Source organism: Gigantopelta aegis, chromosome 6, assembly GCF_016097555.1.
Source record: "Gigantopelta aegis isolate Gae_Host chromosome 6, Gae_host_genome, whole genome shotgun sequence".
NCBI classification, from domain to species: domain Eukaryota; kingdom Metazoa; phylum Mollusca; class Gastropoda; order Neomphalida; family Peltospiridae; genus Gigantopelta; species Gigantopelta aegis.
Genome location: NC_054704.1, coordinates 55,211,219 through 55,237,616, shown reverse-complemented (window position 1 = coordinate 55,237,616; position 26,398 = coordinate 55,211,219). Strand labels below are relative to the sequence as shown.

The 26,398-nt window shown below is 37.7% G+C and overlaps 1 protein-coding gene across 1 annotated transcript in view; it reads left to right on the top strand.

Moving 5' to 3' along the window:
• LOC121375536 overlaps positions 1-26,398 on the top strand; it is a 138,586-nt gene that overhangs the window by 100,811 nt on the left and 11,377 nt on the right. The window contains exons 10-12 of the mRNA XM_041503039.1: positions 10,695-10,768; positions 19,824-20,098; positions 22,196-22,236. Coding sequence (XP_041358973.1) covers positions 10,695-10,768; positions 19,824-20,098; positions 22,196-22,236 — 390 coding nt within the window. The remainder of the gene's footprint in view (positions 1-10,694; positions 10,769-19,823; positions 20,099-22,195; positions 22,237-26,398) is intronic.

The window sequence follows — 26,398 nt, the reverse complement described above, 5'->3', positions numbered from 1 at the left end:
CCAGTGGTAAAGTGCGCCGTCAGTCTAGGATTGATCCCTGTCTGTGGGCCCATTGGGCTGTTTCACATTCCAGCCAGTGCACCACGACTGGTACATCAAAGGCCGTGGTATGTGGTTTCCTGTCTATGGGATGGTGCATATAAAAGATCCCTTGCTGCTAATCGAAAAGAGTAGTCCATGAAGTGGCAACGGCAGGTTTTCTCCCTCAATATCTGTTCGGTCCCGATGCCATATAACCGTAAATAAAATGTGTTGAGTGCATCGTTGAATAAACCATTTCCTTCTTTGTTATCAGCTGGTAAAGAGTTTAGGATATTCAGAATTGCATTTCATCTCTTTCTAACCTTAACTACAGCTCAACATTTCAGTGGTTTTTCCTTCTTTGTTATCAGCTGGTAAAGAGTTTAGGATATTCAGAATTGCATTTCATCTCTTTCTAACCTTAACTACAGCTCAACATTTCAGTGGTTTTTCCTTCTTTGTTATCAGCTGGTAAAGAGTTTAGGATATTCAGAATTGCATTTCATCTCTTTCTAACCGTAACTACAGCTCAACATTTCCGTGGTTTTGACATGACATAATGTTTTTAACATGCTCCTATACTGTGGTTTTGCTATACAAACTAGTAAAAACAGCCTTCGAAAACTATAAACTCGGTCTCTCGACCTAGTATGCACTTCGAAAATTCAACGCATGTGGATTGATCAAACTGTCGTTACCGATAGTATTTTAAAGATGAATGTATTGTCAGTCATGTCAATCAAGAGAAGCGTGCCTGTCTTGGGTGGTCTTGGCTGTCGAGGATTAAGGTGATAATTAAGAATAATAGATCGCTGACTAAGCGGAATGAACTGATCCTGTGTTTTGTTGTCTGTGTTCGTACATCATGGAAAGCCTCGCGATGTAATATATAATTATGGACACAGTCTGGTTAACTTCAAAGAGCATTTGTAATAATTGTTAGTGCTGTTTGATTTGTGCTGTTTGATTTTGCTCTCAAAGGTGTGAATAGTTTCAAACTTTCGCTTTTCTATTTATGTATCGGTTAATGTTTATCAGTTACCAGTCATTTAGTTATGTTAACAATTGATACATCACAGATTGAGCAATTTGGGGAAGGATCCGGTAAAGTGAGGATAGCCAGATTGGTTTTAAAACATTCTGCTTTCTTGTCATCCAAGCAATCTCGCGTAGGGCCCAGAAATGGGGGTGGGTGGCCAGATTGAAAAAAGAAAGTAGAGGTGCGAAGCGTAAATAATTTTGTCAAAGATGCCAACAGCTGTGGTGGAGTGGAATAGAATGGGATGGGGTGCCATGTGGTGTGGTGACTGATATATTAGTTCACCTTTCAACTGGGGATGCATAGTTTTCAGAGTTCAGAGGTAGGCAGCGAAGCGCATGCTTCTTACAATATTAAGCCAAATCAATCAGCTGTAATGCAGTTTCAAATACTTACATACATATATGTCTTCAAAGAAATATGTAGTCTTGAGATATTTATGATGCTGTGTTTTTGCAGTATTTTTGCCAGAGTTCCATATGTCTGCAATTTTAATGCATTATCTTGTTCAAGGGAAAGTGCATGTGAAATTTTTGTTAGCTACCAAGTGGTAACAAGATCAGCCAAAGAGGTAGCAACTGGTTTCTGATAGCTGCTCATTAAGCAGTGATACTTAGTGTCGTTACTTTCTTTTAATGACAATGTTGTTTACTCTGTCGCAATTCTCTCCCACAGTTTTACATATGAGGTTGTTAATTTGATGAATACAATTGCTAGCTACAGTAGTGGATTTTGTAGTTTGTAATTGCCATGAGAGGACATCTACAACAGCTGACAGCAAAATGTCACTTTTAAGATATGCCTTAAGCAGCAGACAATCCACTGACCAAAACACATAGAGTGAGTGCTCTCCCGATTGTGTGCTAGATCTCACCTCCACCTTCATCAGATACCAATGGGTTAATGTGGTGAGTGCTCTACCGATTGTGCTAGATCCCACCCTCACCTTCAACAGATACCAATGGGTTAATGTGGCGAGTGCTCTACCGATTGTGCAAGATCCATGGCTGTTAACTGTCCGTCGTGAGACGGATTTCCGTCGTCAGAGAAATTGTGGAAATTATTTGTTCAGTCTTTTTTTTTCTTTTTTTTTTAAATGAGAATCACTTCGGCCGTTTTCGTTTTCCGTAATGTCAACCCGATCACTTCGGCCGTTTTCTTTGCCCCACTGACCCCCCTTTAGGTACCTATCGGATGGGTAGGTACCTATCGGATGGGTATAATCTACCATACATTTTGGGGTCGATGAACGGCCCCATTCGGATTCCCCTAACGTAAATTCCTAATCCAATATCAAACCTTTTCCCAATTACGACCCAACAGTTTCCCAATAAAGATTCCCAAAGTTGCTCTTATCGCGGATACTTGAACTCATAAATTTTTTTTTTAATTTAGCTAATTGTATATTTTTCGATTACGAACACGTGACGAACAAGTCTGACCTGGATATGCAAATTAGTTTTATCCTGTTTTGATACAGTCTGTTGTGTTGTAGTTTTTAGTAATAATGCCTACATTGTCTGATATAATAGTTTTGGTAGAAGAATACAACTTTTTGTTTTAATTTATCCATTTGCGTTAACACATATTTGGGATCTATCGCAACACGTCCAATCCGCTATTTACATAGTCCGAACGGACGTAGAAAGTAAAGTATTGACTTATTGTGTACCCTGCACTATCATTTGCTGTGCTATTTTAAGCAGACGATCTTATTTTGTAAAAAGGTGTGTACATATGTTTCGTACTTTTTTTCTTCAAATATTTTATTATTATTATTATTTAAAATCATTTTTGGTATGGTTTTTGTAATTAAAAAACAAACAAAAAACGTTACTACAGTAGTTGTAAATTAAGTGGAAAAAACCCACCTTTAATTTAAATGTGCTACTCACTCCCTTTGAAGTAATGGCCGTACCCGATGTCACATCATATGACGCACAGCATGTGCGAGTTTGAACACTGTTACAATGTAATAGTTCTGCTGGGAGATATTAGATTGCGTATTATAGATATTGAAATTTAATTAAAGTTGATCCGGTCAAATATAACATTTACCGACCAGCGGTATGTTACTTTATTATTATTTACGATTGAATAATGGGGTCATTTGAGAACTATGCAACGTGCACCAAGGAGAGTGGGAATTATGGGATGTGACAAAACATACTTGGCGGGTGGGGTTGTGGTGGTGGTTACTGTGCAACGTAATATTAATTCATAAAGTAAAATGCAACCAGTCATTGCCATTGGTTTTTAACATATGTGTATTACTAAAGACCCCAAAGTAAAATATGACACGGTGACAAAACGTTGCAAGGGGAGAGGGGTATTGAAACTGCAAGATTTTGCGTTACGTATTGTTAAATGACACAAAGATCAACAAAGGACTATTCAACATTAGCGTAATGCAGTATCAGACATTGGCTTTTACCTCAATTTTTAACGACTCCCTCCCCCTCCCCCTCCCCCTCCCATAATGAATTTGCAATAACACAAGGGCCACCTGATGTAAATGTATTTGAATATTTGATTTGCCGGCCATCAGCTAGCAGTCAAGCCTAAATAAATAATATCAGGTAATAATGCAAACTTTTTAAAAAATGCCCGTACTAGGGCCGTAGCTTATGAAAGAACACCCCAGCAAATGTCAGCCTAATAGGACTTATTTCCCAGTGGCGTAGCCCGGGGTGCGGGAAATGTTTACCTTTTCGCTTATTAATAACTTTAAAAAGGTTTCTGTGTCATATCCCACTACACAAATACAAAATTCTGCCTACGCCACTGCAATTTCCATTAATATAGGTTCACTGCAGGACCCATCAAATTAATGTTTTTGTCCAATACAAAAAATAACAGGGTGTGAAATGGGAGAAATACATGTTTAAAGTGGACTACAATTGTCATATAAAACATTACCATTTTGAATGCCCTGTACCTTGAAATTTCAGTCACAACATTTTACTTTTGTTAACAGCCATGTAGATCCCACCCTCACCTTCAACAGATACCAATGGGTTAATGTGGCGAGTGCTCTACCGATTGTGCTAGATCCCACCCTCACCTTCAACAGATACCAATGGGTTAATGTGGCGAGTGCTCTACCGATTGTGCTAGATCTCACCTTCAACAGATACCAATGGATTAATGTGGTGAGTGCTCTACCGATTGTGCTAGATCTCACCTCCACCTTCAACAGATACCAATGGGTTAATGTGGCGAGTGCTCTACCGATTGTGCTAGATCTCACCTCCACCTTCAACAGATACCAATGGGTTAATGTGGCGAGTGCTCTACCGATTGTGCTGGATGCCACCTCCATCTTCAACAGATATCAATGGATTAATGTGGTGAGTGCTCTACCGATTGTGCTAGATCTCACCTCCACCTTCAACAGATACCAATGGGTTAATGTGGTGAGTGCTCTACCGATTGTGCTAGATCTCACCTCCACCTTCAACAGATACCAGTGGGTTAATGTGGTGAGTGCTCTACCGATTGTGCTAGATCCCACCCTCACCTTCAACAGATACCAATGGGTTAATGTGGCGAGTGCTCTACCGATTGTGCTAGATCTCACCTCCACCTTCAACAGATACCAGTGGGTTAATGTGGTGAGTGCTCTACCGATTGTGCTAGATCCCACCCTCACCTTCAACAGATACCAATGGGTTAATGTGGCGAGTGCTCTACCGATTGTGCTAGATCTCACCTCCACCTTCAACAGATACCAGTGGGTTAATGTGGTGAGTGCTCTACTGATTGTGCTAGATCTCACCTCCACCTTCAACAGATACCAATGGATTAATGTGGTGAGTGCTCTCCTGATTGTGCTAGATCCCACCCTCACCTTCAACAGATACCAATGGGTTAATGTGGCGAGTGCTCTACCGATTGTGCTAGATCTCACCTCCACCTTCAACAGATACCAGTGGGTTAATGTGGCGAGTGCTCTACCGATTGTGCTAGATCTCACCTTCAACAGATACCAGTGGATTAATGTGGTGAGTGCTCTCCTGATTGTGCTAGATCTCACCCTCACCTTCAACAGATACCAATGGGTTAATGTGGCGAGTGCTCTACCGATTGTGCTAGATCTCACCTCCACCTTCAACAGATACCAGTGGGTTAATGTGGCGAGTGCTCTACCGATTGTGCTAGATCTCACCTCCACCTTCAACAGATACCAATGGGTTAATGTGGTGAGTGCTCTACCGATTGTGGTAGATTCCACCCTCACCTTCAACAGATACCAATGGGTTAATGTGGTGAGTGCTCTCCCGATTGTGGTAGATCTCACCTCCACCTTCAACAGATACCAATGGGTTAATGTGGCGAGTGCTCTCCCGATTGTGCTGGATGCCACCTCCATCTTCAACAGATATCAATGGGTTAATGTGGCGAGTGTTCTACCGATTGTGCTAGATCTCACCTCCACCTTCAACAGATACCAATGGGTTAATGTGGCGAGTGCTCTACCGATTGTGCTAGATCTCACCTCCACCTTCAACAGATACCAATGGGTTAATGTGGCGAGTGCTATACCGATTGTGCTAGATCTCACCTTCAACAGATACCAATGGGTTAATGTGGCGAGTGCTCTCCCGATTGTGCTAGATCTCACCTCCACCTTCAACAGATATCAATGGGTTAATGTGGCGAGTGCTCTACCGATTGTGCTAGATCTCACCTCCACCTTCAACAGATACCAATGGGTTAATGTGGTGAGTGCTCTCCCGATTGTGTTAGATCTCACCTCCACCTTCAACAGATACCAATGGGTTAATGTGGTAGGAATCCCACTATTTCATTCATTTCGACTTATTTTCGTGCTTATATCCAATTAAGGTTCAAGCACGCTGTCCTGGGCACACTTCAGCTATCTGGGCTGTCTGTCCAGGACTGTGGGTTAGTTGTTAGTTGGTTAGTGGTTAGTGAGAGAGAAGAGGATGTAGTGGCGTTACACCTACCCATTGAGCCCTCAGAACTCGATCTGGGTTAGAGCTGTTACCAGGCTGCAAACCCTGTACCTACCAGCCTGTAGTCCAATGACTTAACCACTGTGCCACAGAGGCCGGCAGAAACCCACTGCTGCCTCGACACTACATTATTACTATGATAACTAGTAAGCTGTGACGAGTCTTTTAACAAAGGTGTATCTAGGTATAGCGGGCATGCAGACCAATTGACTCGTGTAGAAATTGCCTTTTCTAATGTCCAGGAGTTTCTTTATTGTGTGCAACACTTAGTATTTTACTCAACATGAGAAAAACTGAACAGATACATGTGCCTCTATGTAGTCATGAATGTGTTTACAACTCCACACATCTAGTACCATTCTTCTCTCGTTTCCATAGGCATTAAGAGGCTTAACTAATTGCATGCACTGTTGGTCTTCTCGGTATAATCTGATGTTTGAGTGGTGTCCAAATAAAATCTTTTGTGGCCCGGTCAAGTTAACTGATGGCATCTTGTGTGGCCGGTAACTTGTCAAGGGTCCCCTTGGTCAATCACTGCACTGCATGATGTGTAAACAAGTTAATTCCCAAGTATTAAACCACAGTTGTATTGCTGTTGAAAGATGTCGGAAGAGCCCCATTGGTTTTGAAAGATGGGTCACTCACTTCCTTTGTGAGAGATGGGTGGGGTAGTTGGAATTCCTTGGCAGGTGGTATTGTCATAGCAGCACGATTAGATTGATAGTTAATATAAGTGCCATGTCCACTGGTTTGCATGTGTGTTGGAGATGATTATGTTTACACGTTTTCCTCCATCTTGTTACCTCCGTTCTTAGGATATTAATATTAAAAGCAGTCTTTCCAAGGTGAGGGCAGGATTTAGCTCAGTCAGTTGAATGCTCGCTTGAGGTGCTTGCGTCAAAGGATCGAACCACCTCAGTGGATCCATTCCAGCTGATTAGTTTTTTTCTCATTCCAACCAGTGCACCACAACTGGATAAAGGCCGTGGTACGTGTTTTCCTGTCTGTGGGAAAGTGCATATAAAAGATCCCTTGCTGCATTAGAAAAAATATAGCGGGTTTCCTTTGTTGACTACGATTCAGAATTACCAAATGTTTGACATCCAGTAGCTCCAGTGGTGTCGTTAAACAAAACAAACTTTCCAAGGTGTTTTTTTTTTATCTACTTAGTACAAAGTAGATATCATTCACTGGTAGATGGCTGACAAGAGGTGTGATGGGTTGTTGATTGATCCCTCTATGTATTGGTTCTATTCCAGATGCCAAATCAATGTGCTCTAGTGGCGTCGTTAAATAAAACACACTTTATTCCAGATGCTGTAGTAACCCAGTCTGGATTTTACTTACACATAATTTTGTGTTTAGGCTAAAACATATCCTGTGAAATCACTTTTGTTCATGGAGGTCTAATGTTCATGTAATTCATGGACGAGTGCAGTCTTAGAATTTAAGAACACAACACTAATTTTAATACAGGTATACATATAATGCAAATTTATATCACTTTTTCTTTCCACAAATTTAAATGCCCAATGAAATGTGTGAGGTTTTTTTTTTTTGGGGGGGGGGGGGTTGTTGGGTTTTTTTTTTTTTTTTTTTTAGCAAGACAATGAACATTTAAGCTCTTGAAGATAAAGGAATTCACAGTACATTAGGGAATTAAAATGATGTTGAGGGTTTGATTTAGCGAAGTGCTTGAGTCGTAGTATCAAACATCCTCAGTGAACTCCATGGGTTTTTCCGCATAACAACCAGTGCCCCATGACTGGTATATCAAAGACCATGGTATGTGCTGTCCTGTCAATGGGATGTACATATAAAAAAATCTCTTGCTGGTGCAAACATATAGCATGTTTTCTCTGAACACAGTGTCAGAATTACCAAATGCTTGACATCAATTAGACAATGATTAATTAATCAATGTCATCTAGTGATGTTGTTAAGCAAAACAAACTTCATCTCTAAGATAGCTTTAAAATTAAGTTTAAGTGATTTAAAATGGTAGAATGATTAGAAACACAGTACAGTGATTTCATCAACAAGAAAACGTATTTGAGATGTAATCCTTGTCCGTCGGAAATCTAACAATGGAACATATACAGAACAGTCTTTTTAAGCTGTTAAAAAAGTGAGATATATGTACATATATTAAGTTTTTATGGTGGTGATGGTGTTAATGTTTTCTATCATCTCCAATGATGGTTTTTTTGTTTAGCTCCATTTCTCACAAACTAAGTCCTAGATTAATGAAACTTGGTTTATAGTTGAACATAAGTATGTTCATTTCAGTACATTTTTAAAAATATTAAGATAAATATATATTAAATTAAATTAAAAATTAAAATTAATTTTTAAACATTTTAATGGTTAATTTTTTTTTAAACATGCTAATCATGAATGTTACATTACAAATTATTTCTTTTATAACTTAAAAAAACACACAAAAAACACCATGTAGTGAGATAAACATACATGGATGCAGTTATCTGTGAAATAATTTATGGTAGGCGAGACATCTAATTGAGTGGAATTGTTGGTAGGCTAGGAATACCTACATTTTTATATTGTTTATAAGTGTATTAAGAAGAAAGACTTGTTTCAGCATGTGCCGTAACCAGACTTCTTTGATATTTAATAGACGTCAATATTTAATAGCGTTCAACCACATTAATGTGACAAACATGGATATATCTCGATTTCACATCATTGCTGGAACATGCTCGTGGGCACTGTTACAATGAACAGCTTATCACCTACATTACAACCATTGAACGTTGTCTGATGTTGGGCAATCTACATGCCAGGTTAAGTATAACTTTACATGGTCGGGATCGTGACCTGAGGCCAGTGATAATAACCAGACAATGCAGTGTGTGACATTCACCTCAGATTTATTTACCATGTACACCATTCTTACAGGGGTGGGACATAACTCCGTGGTATAGCGCTCGCCTGATGTGCACTCGATCTAGGATCGATTCCAGTCTGTGGGCCTATTGGGCTATTTCTCGTTTCAGCCACTGCTCCACAACTGGTGTAACAAAGGTCATGGTATGTACTATTCTGTCTGTGGGATGGTGCATATAAAAGATCCTTGCTGCTAATCGAAAAGAGTAGCCCATGAAGTGGCGACAGCAGGTTTCCTCTTACAATATCTGTGTGGTCCTTATCCATATGTTTAACGCTGTATAACCGTAAATAAAATGTTTTGAGTGCGTCGTTAAATAAAACCTTTCCTTCCTTCCATTCTTCTAGTACAATATCTTGTTCTCGAGAGGCGGATCCAGGGTAGGGGGGCAAAGGACACGTCCCACCTAAATAATTAAAGCAATTGGTATTGAACCAAAGTTTAATACATTATTGACCTTTAGGGTGCATGTGTAGTTTGTAATATTTATGTTCAAAATAATTTGTATTAACCTTTTCGTGTTTGTGCTGGAATAATATCGTGGGAAGAGCCTTTTCCTGATGTCAAAGTACTAGTGGCATGCAGCTCACAGTTACATCCACAATGTTATTAAGTTAATGGCACGCCGCCCTGCTACAAAAGAGTTAATATTGATATCACAGCAGATTAAATTAAGAAAGGATAATATTTTAAATTGTAGTAAAAAGCAAATCAGATTAATTTATAAATGAAAAATATTACTACAGATTTCATTAATAAAAGTGTTATATTATTGACTTTTGAGAATAGGACAAATTAATTTGATCTGATAGTAAAGCAATGTTTGGTGGAAATTCCATATGGCTGTAATCCACAGTGCACAGTGGTTGGATACACACACACATTCGGAGAACACATAAATGGAATCTACCCAACACCATTTACATAGAAAGTGATTGTTGCAGATTATGTATATGGACAAATGGAATTTGCTCCTAAATCATTTGGTAGGGAACAAATTAACTTTAATTTGAGAATAATTTGTAATGTTAATAACTTAGTAACAAACAAATCATTTTATTTTTTGGAATATTTATAATTTGGTATAAAACAAGACTTGATTTGATGCAGTAGTTTAAAAAAAAAAAAAAAAAAAATTAATCAGAACTGTTCAGTCTAGAGTAATTTTGTATTAAATATATCATAGTATTCCCTTCAGCACACTATTGTATATGGAATGTATAAACTGGCATAAACACACGTGTTACATGTTACATGCTTGTTTTATTATTGGGCGGCCCGAGGTGGTATTGACTGCAGTGGGACGTCTGGGCTTGTTGATCAACAGACAGGATTAGCAACCACCACTGGCCATCCTGTCATATGCAGTGAACTGATGCAGAGCCAATGGCTACACTATAGACCCTTGGGAGGGGGTGGCCTTAAGGGCTAGGCATGACCAGGGGGTGCAGATAACACTGGAAGCAGCTGATGGTGTGATTAGAAAGTGTAAATTGACTTTCTCAGGAGCTTTTAATTGTTCTTAATGACGTGCTGGTGTTTGTGTACATACAGTACGCCGATCTTTGTGGGTAGTTGGTCGGTTCTATATCCCTAGGGTGCAGAACTTTACTGGTAAACGCAAGTGGTGGTTATACTAATCATGCAGTTTTATGTATAGACACAGATGCTGTTTGGATTTTGCAAGTGTGAAGTTGTATACTGTTTCACGGTGCTAGACAGGGTTGTTTTACACTTCCATTTACAGGGCATACCCCTTTCTACAGACTACAGTCACCAGCAGTACCATATTACAGGACGTGGGCTTAACTGGAATATCAGGTGAGAAAAAGTATTTCTTTAGTTTTATTTTATTTTATTTATTATTATAATTGTTGTTGGTTTTTCGGTAGTACAGCCAAAATATATAAATTATACCTCAATATTAAGGACACAGTTTAAATATTTTCCTTCAGGACACAATATACATAACTGTATATAGAGGCCACCTACTTGTAAAAGTACTCAAAAGCTATTGAGTGTCAGGAATTCAACTTCCAAACATGAAATGTTCTGAAAAATATATGTCACACTAACTTACGTAAAATAATTTTTACCTTAAAAAATGTATGAGGAGGTTTACATATTGTAACTTGTATATCAGTGGATATCAGTGGGTATGGTTTGTGCTGTTCTGCCTATAGGAATTGCATAATCAAAAATACCCTTTGCTGTTAATCATCCAAATGCTCAAGTGTTTTACTGTGATCCATTTTCATCTGGCATCGTGCATCATGTGTTCTTTTCTAAAACCCACTTGACCTCTCCAAAGCAAATTTCATAGGAAGCTTCCTTGGCACATGGGAAAAATAAATTTGTGAATTTGGTCATATTGCGCACACACACACACACACCCCAGGGTACTGAGGGGTAGGGCCCAAAAGGGAGAAAATTAAGCCAATTTAAAAAATTAAAAACCCCCACCCATTCTTCTTTACAGTGTACTTCGAGAAAAGCTGTCAACTGAATAGTCTTCGTGTATGGGGCCCCTTGTTTGTCCCTGGGAAGAGGATGAAGTTTACTATAATTCTATAGAGAAAAATGTATAAACTGTAATTGTTTTTTAATCCTCTTTCAAAACCATTCAAGCAATTTCAAACAAATTTTGTGGGAAACTTCCTTAGCATATGGAGAAAATTATTTTTGAATTTAGTCATTCTGATTCCTGCTTCTCTCTCTCCTCTCTCCTCCCCCCCCCCCCCCCCCCCCCCTTCATCAGGGACCTGACAGCAGGACTCGGAAGGGGAAAAGAAAGCCTTTATTTTTTCTCTCTTCTTCCAGATATGCTACAAGTGAAAAGTCAATCGTCATAAACGTATAGGTCATTAGATGGTTTATTTATTTTGTGAATACCGTTAATGTTGGAGCCTCCATTGGTCCCCAGTGAGGGGGCAAATTATTATAAGTTATTGTTCTTCAGATCTGCTAGACCATTTTCAACTGAATCAGGTGACTGGTTAGGCCTAGGGGCTTTTTATTTGTTTGTTGATCAACTGTGTATATACCCATCATTATGTAGGTAATGGTGTAAAGTATAAATGGGAGTACATTGTGTCCTTTAAATGTGAAGACACTGGTCACAGAGCATAGATCTGGGTTAACCTTCTGCAGGGGAAACAGTTTTGCTCGGATGGCTGAATCTGGAGTGAGTGGTGTTGTATAGTAAAATTCCAGATGGCCCTTGTTCTCTTCATTCAGCATTTCATTTCTAAATCTGCTTGAATGAAACACACAAAAAGTGGGAATTCGTCTCAAAATACTCCGTCCCAAGCTTATAAATATAAACAACCATCACAGTTTAGCCTACTTTCAGGAAAGTCCAAATAAAGAGCACTATATTTAATTAATACAGTGACAGATCACGTAATAACATAATGTCTAAAAATAATAAGTTTTCTAAATCATCTTAGCTTTTGAAATATTGTTGCTAATCAAATTCTCAACAAAAAATATACTTGGCACTTGAGATTATAATATAATATAATATAATATAATATAATATTGCATTTCTTGAAATGCAAAAGAATCTTTTAATAAATGCAACAATATTTTTGGGGTATAAAAGAGTGATTATAATTGTTTTGTTTCTTGATTATATTATAACATCTGGCATAATTTTTATCAATATTTTTGTTCTGTTGACCACAGTACATATGGTACTCCTCCAATACTCCACAACTGGTATATCAAAGGCCGTGCTATGTGCTATCCTGTCTGTGGGATAGTGCATATAAAAGATCCCTTGCTGCTAATCGAAAAAGAGTAGCCCATGAAGTGGCGACAGCGGGTTTCATCTCTCATTATCTGTGTTGTCCGTAACCATGTCTGACTCCATATAACCATACATAAAATGTGTTGAGTGCGTCGTTAAATAAAACATTCCTTCCTTCCTGCATTAGCACCTATTCCAGTAGAGCATAAATTGCCCATATATATATGACCAATGGTAAGGTAGAAATTGCTGCTTTTTAATTACTGACATGAATTGACTGTACATAATGTGACCAATGGCAGGTAGAAATGGGTCTTTTTTTAATAACTGATATGAATTGCCCATGCATACACACATGACCAATGGTAAGGTAGAAATTGGTGGTTTGTTAATTACTGACATGAATTGCCCATGCATATATACTCATGGTCAATAGGTTAGGTAGAAATTGGTGTATTTTAATTACTGAATTGAATTGCCTGTACATACATGTGACAATGGTAAGGTAGAAATTGGGGGTTTTTTTTAATTACTGACATGAATTGCCCATGCATATATACTCATGGTCAATAGGTTAGGTAGAAATTGGTGTATTTTAATTACTGAATTGAATTGCCTGTACATACATGTGACAATGGTAAGGTAGAAATTGGGTTTTTTTTTTAATTACTGACATGAATTGCCCATGCATATATACTCATGGTCAATAGGTTATATAGAAATTAGTGGTTTTTAACTACTGATGGTTGCGTAAGATATGCACATTATTTCCTAGCATTATGGTTCCGTGCTGTGATGGGTACAGAGGTCATACCAGATACTATTGTGTTCAGTGTCATTTGAGACCCCTTTGTGACAAACAGCTTAAGTATATGTACAGTACTTTTTGACAGACGGCATAAAACCCCCATCTTGCTGTTAAGTGTGAAGCAGGACGATAAGCTTATATGAATGTAGTGAGATGAGATTGCCATTGTTGACTTGGTTAAGTGCTTGACGCCTGATTTAGCCACTGCATGTGAGGTGTCATATTTCACTTTTCCATTATCTACCTGGATTTGTATTAAGATTTTGAAGCTGTGAAGGGATAACATAAGTAATTATATAACATGCATTAGTCAGGTATACATTGCAAAAGGTTGTGAGGTTAGATGACGCAAAATGCTCTGTACCGTACTTACTTTAAAATTTAAGAAATGCATCAATTTTATTGTCTTTAACATAGCATATAAAGTTGTACCCCTGTTAATTGTCACAGAGATAGTCTTCCAGCAACTATGAACAGACACTGGCTGAAGCTAAGAGATGGGTTTCCAAATGAAAATGGATATTTATGATACATGTATAACAGTGTGGGCAGGATGTATTGTAAAGCATTATATTATATACCATTGAATACATCAATATGTAAGTGGGTTGGGGTGATATAGTTCAGTCAGTAGAGTGCTCACCTGAGTTGCTTGCATTATAGGACTGAACCACCTCAGTGGACAAATGTCTGATTAGTTTTTTCCCCCATCCCAATCAGTGCCCTTGACTGATATATCAAAGGTCATGGTCGTTGGGATAGTACATCCTTGCTAATGAAAAAATATAGTGGGTTTCTTTTAAGACAACAAGTTCAAAATGACGACAAAAAATTGACATCAAATAGCCAATGATAAATAAATCAATGTGTTCTAGTGGTGGTATTAAAAACAAATGAACATCAGTATAATCTTAATACTGTGTGTCACTCAGGATTCAAACTGAAGAGAATTTTGTTGGAGCCAACTTGCCGATCTGCATTTATTGATTTTTGAAACTAATTAAAATGACTAATTTAAACAATATTTTATTAGCCAAATACAAAATGTTGTTGCCTCTTTGGATAAAAATTTGCAGTTGGCCAATATGTATTTTGTGCACTCTGAATTCACTCATAATAGGGATTTCATTGGAGCCTGACCTGGTCTAATCTGATTTAATCTCTTACAAACACTGAGAATGCCTTGTGCCACCACAGTGAATACTTACATCAAACAGTAGCAAGAGATATTTTATATCCACTTTCCCATAGACCGGACAAGGATATACCATGACCTTTGGTGTGTATCCACTTTCCCATAGACCGGACATGGATATACCATGACCTTTGGTGTGTATCCACTTTCCCATAGACCGGACATGGATATACCATGACCTTTGGTGTGTATCCACTTTCCCATAGACTGGACAAGGATATACCATGACCTTTGGTGTGTATCCACTTTCCCATAGACCGGACATGGATATACCATGACCTTTGGTGTGTATCCACTTTCCCATAGACCGGACATGGATATACCATGACCTTTGGTGTGTATCCACTTTCCCATAGACCGGACATGGATATACCATGACTTTTGGTGTGTATCCATTTTCCCATAGACAGGTCGAGGACATACCATGACCTTTGGTGTGTATCCACTTTCCCATAGACAGGTCGAGGACATACCATGACCTTTGACCGGCCTCGGTGGCGTTGTGGCAGGCCATCGGTCTACAGGCTGGTAGGTACTGGGTTCGGATCCCAGTCGAGGCATGGGATTTTTAATCCAGATACCGACTCCAAACCCTGAGTGAGTGCTCCGCAAGGCTCAATGGGTAGGTGTAAACCACTTGCACCGACCAGTGATCCATAACTGGTTCAACAAAGGCCATGGTTTGTGCTATCCTGCCTGTGGGAAGCGCAAATAAAAGATCCCTTGCTGCCTGTCATAAAAAGAGTAGCCTATGTGGCGACAGCGGGTTTCCTCTAAAAACAGTGTCAGAATGACCATATGTTTGACGTCCAATAGCCGATGATAAGATAAAAAAATCAATGTGCTCTAGCGGCGTCGTTAAATAAAACAAACTTTACTTTACCATGACCTTTGGTGTGTATCCACTTTCCCTTAGCAGGGGTTCAAAAAATTTCAAAAAAATTACTAGCCACAGGGCAAGTGCCAATCAGATATTCACTTGCCCCATATATTTTTTCACTTGTCCCTACTACTTAAGGTAACCAATTGTGTTACTCCTATTTAATTTAATACAGTGCTTAATAGTGTAATAATCTTGAAAGTAATTGGTTTAATTGCACAAATAAAGAATTTTGCCAATAGGTTACAACACTTAACTAGGAAGTACTACATGTATATGTCTGTCCAGTAGTATCAACTGTCTTCTCTATTTATTGATTTAAACTTTATTTTTTAAATAGTGTCCATTTGTTGATTTAAAGTTTGTTATTTGTTTGGTAGTGTTCAGTTGTTCATCTAAATATAATTATTGTCAATGTATGCCTTAGTGACGATTTGTATGGCTGTGGATGTTGTGAGATCCCTTTCCACTCGTGAGCCATTCTTTTATGGCTGGCATTGGTTCAAAAATGTTTAGGGATTTTGGCCCATGTGTCATTATTGTGTGTATATTATTTAACATATTTTGCCCCTAAACACTTCTCTGGGGTGTTTTTACCCTGCTACTAGCTGAGAAAAGTCTCTCGGAAACAGTCGTGGCTGGGCTCAAAGTAAACATGAGCTCTGTTACTTTGCAAATGTTTTTAAATAGTGCAGGCTTGGTAAACCACAGCCGGAGAGGGGGTGTATATTGATTGCAGCCTTGTATTTTTAACTTATTGAGCATAATTTATTTGTTAAAAACTATTAATAAAGCAGAAAAAATTAATCTATTCATGTTTGCTTAGAGGGCATCGCACCATCACTATTACGGCGTATGGCTAATGAAATCTGACTTCACCTTATCCGTTCATTTTACACGAACGTAGATTTACATTTGCAAAGTACTGAAACACATTAAGTATTTTCTGCTACAAGGTTTATTATATCTCAACTAAAATGTCTTGCATCTTTTATAAGCATACAGTTCATAATATTTATGCTCTGTTCAAGCGAACTCGGAAATTATAAATTTGCTTTACGCCCCTGTTCATTTGCAAAGAGCAGATTCCGGAACCACATTAACGTCTAATTTAATTTGAATATGACAATTTTAAACTGTATCCCACCTCATTTACCATGTTTGCAAGGATTAAACATTATGATTGCACACACAAGACATGTATACTTTCTTTTTTATATGAGCTGTAAAGCGTATTTGATGTTATTTCTAAGTTTGAAGATCATCGAACCAATTACTTATGAATTCAGTCGAACGTTCAGTGGCAGAAATTACAGATCTTAGTCGATAGTAAAAGGGGAATAACTCTAAAATTGTTATCGAACTTTTCAACACACTGTTTTCAGTTTTGGTGTGTCAACACATTGGCAAGAGTTCCGTTCGTTCCAGCATTTAGGGTTAGGGTTAGTTATCCTTAGAGCTATGTAAATGCTCACACGATCGGAACTTTTTCCAAAGGTTTTACCGAGATTTGTAACAAAATTTTAAAAAAGGTTTTAGGTGTTACATTAGTCAATTGTCATCGGGCATATGCAGTTAACATAATTACTTGCCCGGCATGAAAATTCCACTTGGCACGGGCGTTGGGCGATGGGACTTTTGAACCCCTGCCTTAGACCGGACAAGGATATACCATGACCTTTGGTGTGTATCCACTTTCCCATAGACTGGACATGGATATACCATGACCTTTGGTGTGTATCCACTTTCCCATAGACTGGACATGGATATACCATGACCTTTGGTGTGTATCCACTTTCCCATAGACTGGACAAGGATATATCATGACCTTTGGTGTGTATCCACTTTCCCATAGACAGGTCGAGGATATACCATGACCTTTGGTGTGTATCCACTTTCCCATAGACTGGACATGGATATACCATGACCTTTGGTGTGTATCCACTTTTCCATAGACCGGACATGGATATACCATGACCTTTGGTGTGTATCCACTTTCCCATAGACAGGACGAGAATATACCATGATCTTTGGTGTATATCCACTTTCCCATAGACCGGTCGAGGATAAACCATGACCTTTGGTATATATCCTCTTTCCCATAGACCGGTCGAGGATAAGCCATGACCTTTGGTATATATCCTCTTTCCCATAGATGGGGTGGGGTGTAACCCAACTGTAAAGTGATCATCAAATGTGTGATTGATCTTTCACTGGGCCCATTGAGCAATTTTTCATTCCAGCCAGAGTTCAACAACTAGTATAACAAAGACACTGGTATGTACTATCCTGTATGGGATGGGCATTATATAAGATAATAAATTGTTAATTGAAACAAGTTGCCCATGGCATGGTGACTGCAGGTTTCTTCTCTTATCAGTGTGGTCCTTAACCAGATGTTCAGTAAATAAAAATATGTAGTGTCACTAAATAGAAATTTCTTAATTTTTTCCTCGTCTTCATGGAAATGTAAAATACTGATAAACAGCTGAACATGGATCAATGTGACAGTTGGTTAAACATTCCTCTTAGAGTCAGCTGTGTCAACGGCAAGTATTGATGAACCAGCATGGCTGTATATATTGGAGATAACTTAATAAACAAGCATGTTGCAGTCTTTTGTTGGGGATATATTTAGATACTGACTGCAGATAGATAAACATAGCCCACGGAAATATGAAGATTACTTCTAAAATAAAACGAATCCAAAATTAATCAAATTCAGATGATAATGTACAGTAGTGAATTATAGCCCTCAAAAAATAATTTTATATACTAGTACTTAAAAATATTAGTGGCACAATTATGCAATAAAATGTATCCTTTGTCAATGTAATTTTTTTGTTTGTTTATAGAACTATATGTAGCAAGATATTTAGTACCATTTATTTAATTTTATGGCGATGAATTTTTCTTAACATTTTCATGATTAGCATTTTCCTATTTATTTTGTTTGTGTTTGATTTTCAGCAGGTGATTTTAATTTCAATACTAATGTTCACACACAGATTCTTACAATTTAATGGCTCCTATTTAAGGTGAATTACGGCTACTTTAAATGTTCATTACTAATTTGTGGCACTAAGGTATTAAGTTAGCACAGTACAATAAAGACATTTATGGTCAATTTGCATTTTAGTTGTTAATCCTGTCTTTTCACGCAGTGAGCTGTTGACATGATAAATTTCTCTAGGCCCAGTTGGAAATTGCACATTAACCTGCGATTAACATTTATTATAATTAAACCTATGAGAGATTTATTTTCATTTGAAATCTAGTTTAACCACATTTGACTAAACATTCAGTGCCAGATCATGAAGTAGTCCAAGATGACAAAAATAAATTGGTTTCTCGAGCAGTACCATCTGTAAGTTCTCAAAAATGTATTTTAAACTTTTAATGTTTTTATTAAAACCATCTTGTTAAAAGAAATCTTATTTCATAAACTAAAATGTTCATATTCTCGATAAAAAAAAAAAAAAACGTTGAATGTTGTAATATTTTTCAGATGTACATGTATAACTCCATCAAGTCAGTGGTTGCTATGGATTAGCTCCTGATGTTAGTTTTGTCCATGTGACTGTGTGACATTTTGCAATGTTTAGATGAGAAAGGAGCTGGGTACTTGGCAACAGATAACTATATTTTTTAAAAGTTAAAGTTTGTTTTGGTTGATCACATTGATTTATTCATGATCGGCTATTGGATGTCAAACATTTGTTAATTTTTAAAAAGATACCAGTACTGATAGTTTTTGAAACAGAATGAAAACAAAAGGAAATAGTTACTGTTTTTCCAGATTATGTCATACAGTTTGATTCATATCGCAAAGTTAACGGCAATGTTTCAAATGAAAGTTAGGCATAAACATTAAATTTTGTAATTTATTTTTTTAGGTACAAATATGTTAAAATGATAAGATTGTCAGCTCCTGTTTACCAACACACCTTATGACACTTAATTGTTCACTGCCATATCCAGTAGTCATGGTGCTTTTCTCACATGTTAGCCAAATTATACTGCCACATATACAGAAGCATGGCATTGTGAATTGTCAGCATATTTTCATTATGTCACTAATTGAGAGATTTCAAGTATAAACATTTGTTTTTGGTTTTGTATCTCAAACAATTTATATTATAGACCATACATTTTCTTTAAATTAAACTTATAAAAATTGTATTATATTTTTAAAATCTTGTATTGCAGTCGATTTAAAAAGAACATTTTGTCTTTTTACAGAAGAAATTTTGATATGGGACGGAAAGTGATCCCGACAGAACAGCCAATGGTGAAAACGGGCGAGCAGATGGAGCACGACAATCACTACTGCCAGCTGCCATCCCCCATGCCCATGTCGACGGCGCCATCCCCCCTGGTAGCCAGTCCCCCCATGACGCAGGCCCCGGGCTACTGGATGTTGACAGTGAACGTTCCATTCCTCAACACCATCGGGCAGGTGAACCTCAACTGGATGCCATCGCAGGATCCACAGGGCAAAGACTTGCCAGTAGCTGGTGAGCTGTTTTAAATAGTGAATGTTATGTATTTCAAAGTCAGAGACTGATAATAGTTGGTGAGCTGTTTTAAATAGTGAATGTTATGTATTTCAAAGTCAGAGACTGATAATAGTTGGTGAGCTGTTTGAATTAGTGAATGTTATGTATTTCAAAGTCAGAGACTGATAATAGTTGGTGAACTGTTTGAATTAGTGAATGTTATGTATTTCAAAGTCAGAGACTGATAATAGCTGGTGAGCTGTTTTAAATAGTGAATGTTATGTATTTCAAAGTCAGAGACTGATAATAGCTGGTGAGCTGTTTTAAATAGTGAATGTTATGTATTTCAAAGTCAGAGACTGATAATAGCTGGTGAGCTGTTTTAAATAGTGAATGTTATGTATTTCAAAGTCAGAGACTGATAATAGTTGGTGAGCTGTTTTAAATAGTGAATGTTATGTATTTCAAAGTCAGAGACTGATAATAGTTGGTGAGCTGTTTGAAATAGTGAATGTTATGTATTTCAAAGTCAGAGACTGATAATAGTTGGTGAGCTGTTTGAATTAGTGAATGTTATGTATTTCAAAGTCAGAGACTGATAATAGTTGGTGAGCTGTTTGAATTAGTGAATGTTATGTATTTCAAAGTCGGAGACTGATAATAGTTGGTGAGCTGTTTGAATTAGTGAATGTTATGTATTTCAAAGTCGGAGACTGATAATAGTTGGTGAGCTGTTTGAATTAGTGAATGTTATGTATTTCAAAGTCAGAGACTTGCCAATAGTTGGTGAGCTCTTTAAAATAGTGAATGTTATGTATTTCAAAGTCAGAGACTTGCCAATAGTTGGTGAGCTCTTTAAAATAGTGAATGTTATATATTTCAAAGGCAGAGACTTGCCAATAGCTGGTGAGCTCTTTAAAATAGTGAATGTTATATATTTCAAAGGCAGAGACTTGCCAATAGCTGGTGAGCTCTTTAAAATAGTGAATGTTATATATTTCAAAGGCAGAGACTTTGTAATAGCTGGCGAGCTCTTTAAAATAGTGAATGTTATATATTTCAAAGGCAGAGACTTTGTAATAGCTGGCGAGCTGTTTAAAATAGTGAATGTTATATATTTCAAAGGCAGAGACTTTGTAATAGCTGGCGAGCTGTTTAAAATAGTGAATGTTATATATTTCAAAGGCAGAGACTTGCCAATAGCTGGTGAGGTCTTTAAAATAGTGAATGTTATATATTTCAAAGGCAGAGACTTTGTAATAGCTGGCGAGCTGTTTAAAATAGTGAATGTTATATATTTCATATATTTCAAAGGCAGAGACATGGTAATAGCTGGTGAGCTGTTTAAATAGTGAATGTTATATATTTCAAAGGCAGAGACTTGCCAATAGCTGGTGAGCTGTTTAAAATGGTGAATGTTATATATTTCAAAGGCAGAGACTTTGTAATAGCTGGCGAGCTGTTTAAAATAGTGAATGTTATATATTTCAAAGGCAGAGACTTGCCAATAGCTGGTGAGCTGTTTAAAATAGTGAATGTTATATATTTCAAAAGCAGAGACTTAGTAATAGCTGGTGAGATGTTTAAATAGTGTATGCTAAGTATTTAGATTGATGTCTATTAAATTAGTTGTGGCATTAGTTAATTCTTATATGAAGTTTCATGGTTTCACAAGTATCTGTTGAGAGGGTAGCAATTTGAGAGAGTATTTTGGTCCACAGTGACAATTGTGATTTTAGAGACAAATGTAATGAACATTTTACATTCTCTTGATTGGTGAATTCTCAAATTAGTATCCAGTTTCTGCTTTCATGTGATAAACACAATGCTTAGGAAAGAGTCACTCTTGTACGTTTAAGTTTATCCCATTGTAAAATAATCGAAACAAAATAAATTTTGAACAGAAAAGGATACAATCTGTAACATTAACAATTCAAAGGATTTCACCAAAACAAAACATTGCTGGGTTGTTTTTCAAAAAGTTTCATGCTACTTTGTTATTTTATGAGGCTTTGTTATATTTCTACCTTTGTTTGACACCCAATAGCCGATGTCTTTTTCTTTGAGCTGGGGTGTGGTTAAACATTCATTCACTCATCCATTGTTATCTTTCAGACATGAACACACTGAGATACTTCTTTAACCTAGGAGTAGAGGTAAGGATCACCTGACACACTTAACCCGAGCTGGCATGCATGTATCTTGGTAGGCTGTCCACCTCATGTTGATAAGCTGTAGCATTGTTCTGTCTCAACCAATTCTCCACAACTAATATAGGCTGTGGTGTGTACATTAAACCAGTGCCTGATACTTTTTCAGTGAGAAAGTATTAATTTTATTTCACTGATTATGAGTGCCTGTTGGGATAATAGAGTAGAATATACCCCATTGCTCCCTTTAAACGTTTATGGTTAGTCGAGTCAGCACTAGCCAAGATTTCTCTTCTTTTGGCATATGATGTTGAAAGTCAGTTTAATAAACGACCAGTTTGAACTGTCGGATAATGTTGTGTGGAGACCTTGAAGCATAGCAACATGTGTGTTAACACTGAAAGTATGCATGTAGGTTGGCTGGTATGATGTAGCATATGGTTTTAGAATAGATATCTAATCTTTAATTTAATACAGAAAGGGCTTGGGGTGCAGCTCAGTCAGTAGAGCTCTCATTGGAGATGCTTTGGTTGTGGGATCAAATCCCCTCGGTGAAGCCATTCTCTGATTTTTTTTTTTTTATTATGATTTTTTTTCATGTCCCAATCAGTGCCCCACAACTGGTATATGAAAGGTATGTGCTGTCCGGTGTGGGGAAGTGCGTACAATTGATACTAATGGGGAAACTGTAGAGTGTTTCCTCAACACAGTATGTGTCAAAATTATCAAATGTTTGACATAAACCAATGTTCTCTAGTTGTATAATTAAACAAAATAAACTTTAAAATGTACCTCAGAAATGATCAGTGTTTTATCTCTCAGCTCATTGAGCCATGCTGTCGCATTTTAGATTTTTAAACAGCTAGTTCTGTATGACAATGCAGTCACATGTCTAAAAAGGTCATACATGTCTCACCCCAGCATTGTTTCACCTTTAATTCCATTTCTAACTACATGCCCCATTCCCCATATTGAGCAGATGTATCTTAAAAGACCGCCTGTTTTAATTAGTTCAGTATAATCCAACCACATGTTTTTAAAGACCACTAGAAAGTGGGATGCATCTCCTTTTGTACTCGTCATGTAGGTGCAAACAAAAATCTACAAGACACTTTTCATGGCTTGTTTTCCAATGGCAGTTCAAGAATCTGATTTCCGTAATATTCTCAGAACTTACAATCATGTGATTCTCATGACAGTAATCTTCATGTGCCGTGGGCGTGCACCCGCCCCGCCCCGCCCCGCCCCACCCCCCCCTCCCTCTCCCTCTCTCTCTCTCTCTCTCTCTCTCTCTCTCTCTCTCCCTCTCTCTCTCTCTCTCTCTCTCTCTCCCCCCCCCCCCCCCCCCCCCCCCCCCCCACTCCACAAGAGCTTTTTGTCTGACATTCACTGTTAGGCAACATGTATTGGAACATGCAGTATCTGTGTCCAGATAATAATTATTAATTAGCATCAACTTCTGAATTAATTGGTCACTTAGTATGTACATTATTATTTTTTTAAATCATGAAAAAAAACCCTGATTTTTGTAGAATAAAATTTTGGGAATCAAAATGGATTTTGGTGTGATTCGACAGGGGCTGGGGGGTTGTGACTGTGTGGCATTATCAACAGGTAGTTTTGTCTTAAAACCATTGTGTAATTATAATGTGGAGCCATGCATGTAATTCCTTGCCCAGCTGTGATAAATCAATGGAGTCATTCACCGATTTTAAGGTCCCGCTGCCTTTTCTTTTATTGCCCGACTGCTCAGCTGTTGCCTTTGTCAGATTGATAGGTCTTCCTGTTCACGCATGTTGATTCACTCCCATCGCCGATCAAGTGAGCCACATGTCCTATATCGCTAGTTTTACAAACTCATTCGGAGCATCTCGGCCAAATTCTGTAAGTGAAATGTTTTCATTGCTGTTGGCAGGTAGATTTTATGTATACATGTAATAGAATGCTGTGGGTGTGAATGCTGTGTGAAATTGATCAAACTAGATTTCATTGCTCATATGCCAAAAAAAAAAAAGCATTGATAAAAAAATAATAAAAAATTCCTTAACCATGAAGCTATTAAAATAAATTGCTCATATGATTTTTTTGTAACCAAACCACTGCATTTTGGGCTTTTTTACAGCCTGTGAGATATATATATATATATATATATATATATATATATATACTCATGGAAAAAAGTTCCTGTGCATTGTTAAAATTTCAGTAAGACGTATATTTTTAAAATTAAAAATATTGTGTTTTACATAGATATACTATTTATCTGTTAAAAGTATAGTGAATCCTCTCCACTCTTCTGAACAATGCTTGGTGCACTGTCGGTGACAATGTAACAGAACAACGTACTGATGTACAGTCATGGTCGTACTTTGTGATCAGTTAATCAGTTGCGTACAGTTCTTCCACGGATTGGTCTTAACTCGGGGATGCATTGGGATGTCAAACTTGTCATTTTCAAATGATTCCATGTGTGTACTCGCTTAATATTGATGATTTGTTAACATGACGTCACGTGTTGACTCCCTAAACACGGGAAGATCCCTAGTATCCATAAACTGTTGAGAACATCTTCGCAGACACTGCATAGTTTTCTGATGGAACACCAATGAACATCAAAATGACTAGCAACAATGTTTGTGCCATTCTAACCTCAATTATATTCATAGTTCGAAGAAGTTAATTTTCTTGGAAGCGTGGCATCACATTGACGACAATCGGATATCAACAAAAGTATTTTTCTGAGTGATGAGAATCCATGAGAGTCCAATGATAAGAAAAATGACGTTAAACAGGAGCACATGATCAAGAATGCTAGTAATGGAACTTGTGATCACAAAGCATAAATACAATGTAGCTCGTGCAATTGATAGGACACTATTGGAATATCGAAGGGAGTGGTTACATGTTCATTTACTGGAATTGTTTATGTCCAGATTTTAAGTAAATTATATTCTATATGCAATTATTTGGTGAACAGGAACTTTTTTCTTCAAGTATATATTAGTAGTATGTGTAATAATTGTTATTAATAATTAATATATATTTTATATCACATTATATCCATTATGTTATTAAATGGGTGTTTTCATATTGGCCTTATTATAGGTCTGATGACTGTTGGATTGGATCCTATATTTGAAGGGCAATGCCACTGTCCTATAACTAGAGCACTATTTTATGTTGTGTTCTCTTATTTTGACCATTGCCCTCATGCTTCCCCCTGGCTACACCAGTGTTATTAGTCCCCTGCTGGTCCAGCGGGGGGTGGGGGGGGGCACTATAGGTTTCATCTCTGTCATGTCTATCCATCTGTCGGTCTGTTCCACATATAGGTTTCGGGGGGGGCACTATAGGTTTCATCTCTGTCATGTCTATCCATCTGTCGGTCTGTTCCACATATAGGTTTCGGGGGGGGGGCACTATAGGTTTCATCTCTGCCATCTGTCGGTCTGTTCCACATATACATGTAGGTTTCGGGGGGGGGGGCACTATAGGTTTCATCTCTGTCATCATGTCTATCCATCTGTCGGTCTGTTCCACATATAGGTTTCGGGGGGGGGGCACTATAGGTTTCATCTCTGTCGGTCTGTTCCACATATACATGTAGGTTTCGGGTGGGGGGGGGGGGCACTATAGGTTTCATCTCTGTCATCATGTCTATCCATCTGTCGGTCTGTTCCACTTATAGGTTTCGGGGGGCACTATAGGTTTCATCTCTGTCATGTCTATCCATCTGTCGGTCTGTTCCACATATAGGTTTCGGGGGGGGGGGGGGCACTATAGGTTTCATCTCTGTCATCATGTCTATCCATCTGTCGGTCTGTTCCACATATAGGTTTCTAGATGGGGGTTTTCACAATGCTTTGAGATATTGAGCTGAAATTATAATATTTTATAATATACTGTTACAGATCAAATTTCATGACGATTTACCCATTTTTGACAGAGTTATGGCCTTTGAACTTAGGAAATATGAAAAAACAAACAAATTCTGGATGTTTTTCTTACGATAACTTCAGATATTAGCTAACATTTTGGGTATATCTTTATCATGTACTGTTACAGAACAAGTTTGACTTTTATGACGATATACTAATTTTTCACAAAGTTATAGGACTTGAATTTAGAAGATGTGAAATTTTTGGGGGCCCATTAGGGGACATGTATT